Here is a 10,303-nt window from a genome sequence, read left to right as displayed (position 1 = left end):
GAAACATCTGCATGTGGAGTGGCAGGCGGACAAATAGACAATCAGACAAACAAACGCATTTGAATGAAACCTATTAAAAAAGGAAAACACACCCAAATATCTACGCAGTCGAGTAAAATACAAGCAATTAAGCCGAAACGCATCCAAACATTTACTAAAAATGAGTAAAACTTAATTTGATGAAGCAAAACACATTAACAAACAAAAGCAGTGATCATAATTGATTTCAGTCAACAAAACATTCGTGCATAAACTCATTTGTTCAAATTTAATTGGAAATTAAAAATAAACACACCCAGATAATAACACATTTGTACAAAAGCCAACTAAAATTAAACAACAAAACTTGCATGCATTTAAGAAATTTTAGAAAATTGATTTATCTAACAAACTTGTCCTCACTAGCATGGATTTGTGCAAGGTTACATTTAGATAAACAAAAAACTTCCACATAAATCAATATGTATAAGTCAAATTAAATAAAATGGCAAATTATATCATAAACGCATATGCCTAGAAACCATAAAAATAAAACAATACAAAACTACACATCCACTCTTTTGCGTAAAATCAATTTAAGTCAAAACATGGTTACACTTGTACATATTAAAGAGAAACGGACTTTAATTGGGCCGATCAAATGCACACTTATGCACATTTGTAAGGAGTCTATTCCGCCGAACAAAAGGATACCCATGCGGTGACAAATGCATACATTTATAATAATTTAAGCTTGTAGAACGAAAGTCACGCATGCCCGTATTAGTTAAAAACCAGTGTGAATTAAACCAAACACATCCACAAGAGTAGACCTTTGTGTTAAAACAACTTTAGTAAAACCAAAATAACCACACACATTGGCATTTAGGGGAATTGATCTCAATTAAACAAAACACATGCACAAACCTTCACACACCGACAAGAAATCAAGTTACTTTAAGTATATCACATCTACTCACAAGGGTATTAGTAAGATTCACCTTCATTTAAGCAAAATAGATTTTCATTATGTGAACATTTGCTGGCAATCAGTTTGAATTGAAAACATATTCAAAGATGCGCCAAATTGTGTAAGCACCAACTCAATTTATCGAAGTGCGTCCACGTGCTTTCGTATCTGTGGAAAACCAATTTTATTCAAACGTAACACAACTAAACATTTTGGAATATGGGGAAATAAGTTTCGAATAAACGAAGCAAATCTAAACATGCGCATTGGTGTGAAGACGACTTTTGAAGTACATAAAAAATTTCTACACTTGTGCCCATCGGCAGAAAATCATTTCATAGACATCAGAACACATCCACGCATATGCTCACTAGTATAACCCCAATTTTAATGAAACATTACATATCCAGGTATGTACCCATTTGTGAAAAATGAATTTTAATTAATTTAACACATTTACACCTAGAAATTAGCAAAATTTGGTTTTAAATCAATAATATACCAACGCTCATGCGCATTTGTGGGAAATCAACTTCATTTAAACAAATCACATCCACGTATATTTGCACTTGTCTCGTTTCAATTTAAATTAAAAGTAATGCGTCAACACATAAAAGTGTTGGTGAGAACCCGTTTAAAATAAAGAAAATGCATTTACACATTTACGCATAAAGGAAAATTCAGTTAACTTTGGACCAAAGTATCCAAGCATATGCATGTTTGTAAAAATCAAATTCGATTAAAAAGCACATTCACCTATACGCATTATTTGTAAATTCATTGCTTTCAAACACATGCGCATCATTTACAAAACGATTTCAGTTCAGCAAATTGGATCTAAAGTTACACATAACAGTAGAAAATAAAAGATAAGTTAAACAAAACACATCAACACGTCGGTGGGAAATCAATTTCAATAAGACTTGCATGAATTGGTGAAGAATTTCAAATAAAAGTCGCAACCTCTCATACTTGCTTTTGTATAAAATCTAATTCACTTGCTCAAAATATATTAACCCATGCATCCCTATGAAAAAATAATTAGCTTTTTAATTTTAAGTCATCCATTCGTATACTAATAAGTAAAAATTCAATTTTACCAATACAAAATACATCCATACGAATGTTTTGGTGTAAGAGCGAATTTACCTACGCGTCAATCATCCACACGTTCATTCATTTGATAAAGTCAAATTTATTAGTGCAAAATACATCCTACCTTACATGATTATGCATAAAATCCATTTCACTTATTCAAAATACCTTCCACACGTTAATTCACTTGCATTGAATCGAATTCGCCAATGTTAAATACATCCACGGGGCACGTCCACACACACATACACGCATGTGCATAAAATCCCTTTTACTAATGCAAGCTGCATCCAAACACACATTCATGGATTTGAGATAAAATTTTCCACACTAAATTCCTACACCCATACAGTCCTATGCGTAAAATCGTCTTCTCGTCTGCACAATTCCCCACTCATAAATGTGTCGGAATGAAATCAATTTTACACAGACCTTCATGGACTATAAATTCATTTGTCCTAATGCAAAATACATTCTTCTAGGTCGTTCTTTCCCCATTAACTTCAAACTTTAAACAAAGTTTTTCTACATTGTTTGCATGATATATTTTGTGCTGCTAATCTTAAAAGTCGAGATCACAATTTCCTGTCATCTCTCACGGTTAAGGAGACAGCTGATAACCTTGGTGTACTGCTTTGCTGTAAGCAATTGGTGAAAGCCAATCACCTTTCAACAGCGTCAATAACAGGACTGCTTTAGAGCGTCCCTACTGCAAGGAGTTAGTTGGAGAATGGCAGCTGCTCAGAAACTACCCTCCAAGTATGTGAAGTTGGCAAAGGCGCAGCTCGGTGAGGATCCCAAAAACATACCGGCACATGTTGAAGCCCTTCGACGCTGGCTGTCCTCAATGCCACATCTCACTTGCCCAGACGGTAGGTCTTCCAGCATGAAACCTATGAATGATAACACTTATTTCGGGAGGCATAACTCATGCTAAAATTTGAGAATCAAATAAATGTAATTTATTAATCCTATCTACACCTTCCCCCTTAAACATGTGTTTGTGAATAAGGATCATTGCTAGGTCTGATCCAACCAGTCGATCCCAGTCAACTGGAGTAGGTACTCATACGCATAGTTCTCTATCCATGAGAAAGTGTTTTATTCACTGAGATCTAGGAAATCTCGGAGAAGAGAGATGATGAGAGAGTAGAGCATGACGCATTTCATTTCACTTTGACAGTACGCTTACTTCATTCCACATCCTTGACAGCAGGATACTGCTTTTAATACCTGTGATAACAAAAAAAACACGGAATTAGAATTTTCTTTAAGGTAGTAAGGAAAGCTCTTAGCTTTCTCCTTTTTGACGAAACATGGAAGTTGGATTATGCAATGACTGATAAAGGGAACATTGTCCCTCCTTTTGATGATCTGCCTTTATTGATCGACCAACTAATCCAGCGTCCAACCAGTCAGCTGTAAAGGTCTGCTTCATAAGATCCAGCATTTTAATTGGTGACTGGTTATAGGCTGACTTTTTAACTATTGCTAATATATTTCCCTAAAGTTTTAAGCTTACCAACACTTTCCAGGTAGCATCTTGCCACTTCACTGTTGTACATTATATCCACTTTTGATACATTACTTCTCACTCATCAATAATCAAATTAAAAGGTGCCGTAAGCATGGCTGATCAAACGTGCTATCCATCCACTTGAGTGTGCAATAGTATTGTCGGTGTACTGGCACGGCGTATGCCTGGATGTGACAGCACCCTTTTCAAATCAATCAGCAATCACTCTTGCTAGAGTTCTTTGTTTCGCAGATGACGACTTTCTTCTCATGTTTCTGCGACAAAGCAAGTACGTTCACGCGAAAGCGCAGGCCAGGTTGGATAACTTTTGCACTCTCTCCACCATGAAGTCCATCGGCGACATCGTCTGGGGAACTCCACTTGACTTGAAGTCGAAGACACTTGACAGCTATCTCAATACAGGGTAATTTGATTAGAACGCTGCAACTCACCTGTCACTTGTTCATGCATTGTACCAAAAAATATAAGCATTACCTACAGTCAGTAATTAGTGAGGAATAGTTGAACTTCAACATTCATTCACTCTATATTAGCTCCATTTGGAAGTGGCAGACGTATAGTTAAGTCACTATATACGTTGCATCGACAGTTTTAATCCTACCACCACATATTAAGCTGCTTCTAAATTAACCATTCAGCATATTTCCTTAAATTCAGCATGCATCTTCCTCTGAATTACATGGAAGACGGGAAAATGTGCGTATGGATACGTCCAGGTAACTACATTGGGTTCATTCTCAAAGTCTAGGTGTATGGAATCCCGATGCATTTTCAATAGGGCAAAATTTCTACTACGCCTACAAAACCATTTTCATGATCGCCTCAGATCCACGAACTATAATAGGTGGAACTGTAGTCCTTTTGGACTTCACGGGTGGCACTTCAAAACAGGTTATCAAAGATCCGAACGTCATGAAATTGTGGGCCAGATTTACGCAGGTAAGAAGAAGATAAAACTGCCTTTTTGATAATCTTTAAATTTTAATCGACATCATGCATCTTGGTGGCACTGGGTTTGTAATTGTCCAATCCTGTGTCGCTAGAGATCAGCTAAGAATCAAATCTAGCCAAAACCACAACGTTTAAACCTATTTCCTAGCTACCAGTATCCTAATGTTTCTGCATCAATGAGTGATTATATACGGTTTGATGATGTGGTGATTAATCCTGACTCAGGCGAAGTTACTTATTTTGGGCATGCCACCTTCTATTTGAAAAAACATTTGACGAGTCCCGTTGGATCCAGCAGAGGGAACACGATTTTCCCCAACGGCTTGATTTATCTTTAACATAGTTGAGTTTCACCGAGCATGCAACAAAATAAAATAAAACCAAGATCTCTTTCTTGATCACAGGAGGCGGTGCCATTGAGACCACGTCGCATAATTTTCTACAATGAGGGCAAACTTCTAGACACCATGTTGAGTGTCATGATGTTCTACATGAAGGAGAAGATGAAAAATCGAGTGAGCTACTTGACCTTTCTTAGTACTGTTTTCTAAACCTAGTGGGAAGTTTTTAAAACCCACAAGTATGTATTTTGCGTTAATAAAACCGATAGATGTTGTGGTGCGGTTCGGATATTGAGAAAGCCTTTGAAGCTGAGCCGGACCTGAGAGCTGTCCTGCCGCCAGAAGTAGGGGGTGAAGGCGAACCCCTCGAGGATCTCATTCGTAAGTCAAAACTTATCTTACAGCGGAAGTTTTATTGCTTTAGACAGTTAATGATATCCTACACTTCGCACTTAGTTTACCTGTCTAGCATGAAGTGATTACTCTGTTTAGGAGGTTTTCCTGGCATAGTAGATTTCGCCCACTCTCAAGTTGAACTAGGTCTATACACTGTCAGAGTTAAGCCATTTAAAAAAGTACTCTCAAGATTATCATAGAACCACAAATTAATAATGGCGCACCAAGTGACCACTCATTTTTCATCATAGTTAGAATATTGGAATATAAACATCAAGAATATCAAATAGGTTTGATAATGCAAATAACAATACTGTTACGCTTTAGAGGCGAATAAGAAGCGCTTTCTTGAATTTTACGGAAAGGGCGACCCTACAGGAACAATTAAGGTGGACGAGTCGAAGAGGCCGGTCTCGGCGCGTGACTTCCTACATGACTACAAGGACTACAACGCAAATGTCATGGGAAAGAGTGGAACATACGTCAAGGTGGATCAGGGCGAAATATAAGAATGAACTAACTAAAGAATGACACCACACTTTTGATCAAATAAAAGCAATGAAGAAATGCTTTGAGGAATCTGCTGTGCATTATTAGGGGCAGAGGGTCTATGCTCATTCTAACGTCCGAGTTTTGCCTGAAAAATAAGAAAGTCCTAGTACTGTGGGAGAATATGCATTGATGATATACAGAAAGGCCGGCGATGGTAATGGCATGGATTAGAGGCCATGCCGTCTAGTAAAAGTACACTCATGAGACCTTAAGTGCCCGCTAAACCAAAACGAGGAGTTAAACAAACAATTAAACTATTGCACGCAAATTGAAATACTGCTGAGGCGGAATTAAATATGGCAATTAAAATAGTCCAGTGAATCATTGATTGACCTAGTTTCAGTTAGAGTTGATGGGAAAATTTTGAGGTTCTTAAAATTAGCCATTTTCATGTAATTAAACACTGTTTAATTTCAAAATATTTAATTCCTTGTATTACTCAAAATTAATACGTTACATAGTTGTAGAAATGTTTCAAAGATCGTAAAGAACAAAATTTGACTGCTCATTTTTCACTAGCGTCAACATTAAGAGAACAAACTGCAAAATTTTCGTTTCTGCTTACGGTAAAGTAGAAGATATTGAACTTGATTAAATCATACATTAAAGTGATTTGTTTGCATTGACATTGTCTTCTAATTATTCACAATTTTGTGCATATCTCGACCATGCCTCCTTTTTGTTACCCATACCATCTGACATTATGCCATCTAGCTTTGTTTAAATACGTTTATGATGTTGTCAATTCTATCTAAGAAAGTATCATTCATGGTTTTATTACATTGTGCTTAAATTTGCTCCGCAATCATTAAAGTGTAGTGATTAGTTTCCATTAACTATCCAATAGAGAATTAATGGTGGAGCATCTCCAGATTGTCAAGGAAAACGGAGAGGCGTTTGCGGTGTAGCCGAAAACACAACTGCTGGAGAAATTTTCAACGAACTGTGTGAATACCTCTACCTCGTTAGACATTAACCTTTTGTGGTATCTTGGCAAAAAGGAAAAATCGTTCTTTCCCTGTTAAAAACTCCTCTCAACGTCATTTCCAGCTTATGCTTGCTGTTTGTAACTTGTGTATGGATTGATGATTGTGAAGATCAAACGGAACCCATGTAATATCAGCTCAGGCCTTAGCACTCCTTACGACTACTAATGTTGCATCTACTATTCCTCTAGGAATTCTCATAAATTTATGTAAACTATTGGGTACAAACGGATATTATGACAGACCATTCTGTAGGCTTGGCTGGATTTGCCAGTCAGCTCATGATTTACTACTGTACCTAGAATTCGTTCGATTACAGGAAGATTGTTTAATGCTAATTACTGTTCAGAATCTAGTCATTTTCATTCGCTATGGTTAGTCTATAAAATAAACTAGTCGTCAGATGCACAGATTAAGACCTTTCTGATGTTGTTAGGTTTCTCTACTCATTATCATTATAAAGCTTTTCGACAGTCTGTATGGGTCAGTCACTGTTGTTTACAGAGCTGAATAGTATCCAGGTCCCAAGAATTCAGGTTAGACTTCTCGTTCACACTTTGGTGTAAGTGCTATAAACAATGTTTTAAGGAATTTTACTTGTTAAATTCCTCATTTGTCCTCCACGATCTGCAGTTTTGACCTTCAAGGAAGGCTCAAATTATTCAGGCTTTGAACACCCCCCATGATTCAAAGCAAACGCAACAGACGCATCTGTTTTGTGGGGTGGTTTCATACCCTTATAAATGTAAATATCCCTTAAAGCATGGGCGAAAGCTTCCATTAGATTTGTAAAGTAAATTTGCTGAATACATTCTAGAGCCATTATCGGTATGATATTTGCATCAACTCCTTTAAAATGGCTCCTTTTGGACTCTCGATTGATGTGCAAGAATGAAGGAATGAATTGAATCCTAATGAGAATCTTTAAAAGTAAAATAATGACAGGGTAAAAGAGCTTTTGAGTGAAACAAACATATGAAGCAAGAGAATTTATCTTCAGGGATAATATAGCCAATTCATTCACCGTACATTGCTAGCGAGTGAAATTGCTACACGCGTACAAAAACTGCAACTCTATTGATGAAAAGGCACAAAAAAGATGAGAAATAACCCCTACGTCTTCCTGTTCTCGTATTCTCCTTGGCACATTGCTTGTAAGGAGCATGAGTTGTTTCAAGGAGAATCAGCTTGTTTCCTTTCACCTCTTTAGTGTTGTGTAAAGACAACTCTTACATTGGTTTGATAGATTAGCTGGTTGACTCGTGATGAGAAATAACTTTTGTGTTGCACTCTAGCAAACGAACATTTCATTTATTATTTAACAGCTAGCAACACATTATTTATCCTACACTTTACAGCACTACAAAATGCATCCATACACATGGATCACAATAGTATCCAATTCACCAAAAACAAGATATATCCTAAAAACAGGCCTTCGTAAAAATCTTTTTTCAATACAAATTGTATTTACACACATGCGTTTGCGCAAGAAATCAATTTCATAAGCCTCCATTATATTCACGCAAACATGCCCCGAGGGGAAACTGCTTCGCCAGTGCGTTATATAACCACCCACATTCACTTGTGTTAAATAATTTCTTTTTAAAAACATATTTACCTGAACATGCGATTGTACAAATTACTGGTACAAATCATTTGCACACGAATTGACTCAGTGCTAAGTCGATTTCAGCAAAACAACTTCTAACCACACAATCGTGCCTTAAGATTGAAGTCAATTGTACGAAAACAAAACAGAATACTTACGCATTAATGTAAGACTAATTGTACTAATACTAATTACGTCCACACAAAATGCCTTGGTGCATAATTAGTTTTACTGGTTAGTAACACATTTACACGAGCATGTTTTAAGGTAAATTTAATTTCACTATTAAAACATCCACTTTAGCGTAGCTTTGTGTTGAATTAATTTTGCCAATTTAAATTACATCTCCATAAGCATGCTTTGTTGAGGAAGCAATTTGACTTATGCTTGATAGGCACACATGCATTGATGTAAAACCGATTCCAGTTCAATAAAATATATTTAAAAGCATGCTTTTGTGCAAATTCAAACCCACTAATGTAGATTATATTTGCAAAGACAGGTTTTGTAAAAATCTGATGCATAATGTATTTTCAAAGCCACACATTAATGCAGAAAAATTTTATCACTACAAAGTATTTTCCAATAGACACCTTCGTGTACTCGCTTCTTCATATTAATGCGTGTCTGTTGAAATAAACGTTTGAAATCAATTATATCTAAACAGTCATGCTTTTAAGTGAATTTAATTTTACTAACACATAATATTTTATGCAGCTTCATAGGCTTTGAACTAATTTTACTCAAAAATTTATACCAATGAAACTTACCTTTGCATAAGATCGATTTCAGGCTGCAGAAGCACGAGTGTTAAGTCAATTTAACTAAAACCATAATGTACAGAAACCCATACGCATTGATAATAAAGATAATTCCACTTTAAAGACCTTTTGATTAAATATGCCTAGGTGCATCGGATTGAAAACAATTTTAAGAGTACGCAATATATCCACACACTCAGTCGCTGGAGTAAAACAAATTTTGCTACGCTGCTTGCATCTACATAAATTTGTCCTAGTGTAAAATCAATTTGACGAAAACGAGAGTTACGCAAACGTGTATCCTAAATGGATTAATTTTGCTACAGCAAACTGTGTACAATTAAGCACGCTTTTGCGTAAAATCAGTCTCACTACTTCAGATTACGGTCACACAAAAAATTCTTCCTGGATTATCAAATTTACTAATGCACAATACCTTTACACACATATAACTTGGCGTAAAATCAATTTCTTTAACATACAATCGCATAAGCACGCCTCTGTGAGAAGTTGGTCCTTTTTTACAAAATAGATGTATTTCGTCCTCTTAGGACGAAAGGGAATGTTTCAATGGACACATTTTGTCATAGCGAATTGTTTATTAATAAAATGGACGTGTTTTGATGGATGTATAACAGTTAAAATAATTTTACAGTGAGGCATGTTTGTGTGAGCGTAATTCGTTTCACTTAAATTGATTTTACACTAGTGCCTATGCAAGTGTACGCATAATACCCTAATTAGATAGATTTTGCATAAAACATGTTTGTAAAAAGTACTTATTAATAGTGAAGTTAATTTTACATCAATGCATTTGTGCAGATGCATTATATATTAGTTAAATTGACTTAGCACAGAGCCATACTTGTACAGATGCAATCTGTATTAGTGGAATTGACTTTACAGAGAAGCCTTTTTAATTTGATGCATTTTGTATTGTTAAATTAATTTTGTTCTACAAAGAAGACCTGTTCAGTTAGATACACATTTCACACATGTTTGTGTTAATATAGTTGGTTTTAGCAAAATTTATTCTGCCCAAAACATTTTTAAGCAAATACATTTTTTATTGAAACGCCTTTACAAAAATGTATATATATATATATATATATATATATATATA

General features: G+C 35.7%; 2 protein-coding genes across 2 annotated transcripts in view; one reads left to right on the top strand and one right to left on the bottom strand. All coding sequences in view use genetic code 11, as the record gives it.

Annotated features, from left to right (window-relative positions):
• The window catches only part of EGR_06007 (Alpha-tocopherol transfer protein-like protein), a gene marked incomplete at both ends in the record, with an annotated part of 5,446 nt that extends 3,155 nt beyond the window's left edge, over window positions 1–2,291 (bottom strand). Inside the window, one exon of the mRNA XM_024495256.1 lies at window positions 2,232–2,291. Within this exon, the coding sequence (XP_024350340.1) occupies window positions 2,232–2,291 (60 nt within the window). The remainder of the gene's footprint in view (window positions 1–2,231) is intronic.
• A 483-nt stretch (window positions 2,292–2,774) lies between these two features.
• Window positions 2,775–5,778, top strand: EGR_06006 (Alpha-tocopherol transfer protein-like protein; the record flags this gene model as incomplete). Its single annotated transcript, XM_024495255.1, has 7 exons — window positions 2,775–2,916; window positions 3,813–3,984; window positions 4,239–4,297; window positions 4,330–4,520; window positions 4,937–5,047; window positions 5,143–5,254; window positions 5,597–5,778. 7 exons carry the CDS (start codon window positions 2,775–2,777, stop codon window positions 5,776–5,778), a joined length of 969 nt encoding a protein of 322 aa, XP_024350339.1.
• Window positions 5,779–10,303: the final 4,525 nt, after the last annotated feature.

The sequence above is a fragment of the Echinococcus granulosus genome, assembly GCF_000524195.1.
Source record: "Echinococcus granulosus chromosome Unknown EG_S00049, whole genome shotgun sequence".
NCBI lineage: Eukaryota > Metazoa > Platyhelminthes > Cestoda > Cyclophyllidea > Taeniidae > Echinococcus > Echinococcus granulosus.
The sequence above is the reverse complement of the archived record's forward strand: the minus strand, read 5'-3'. Positions and strand labels throughout refer to the sequence as shown.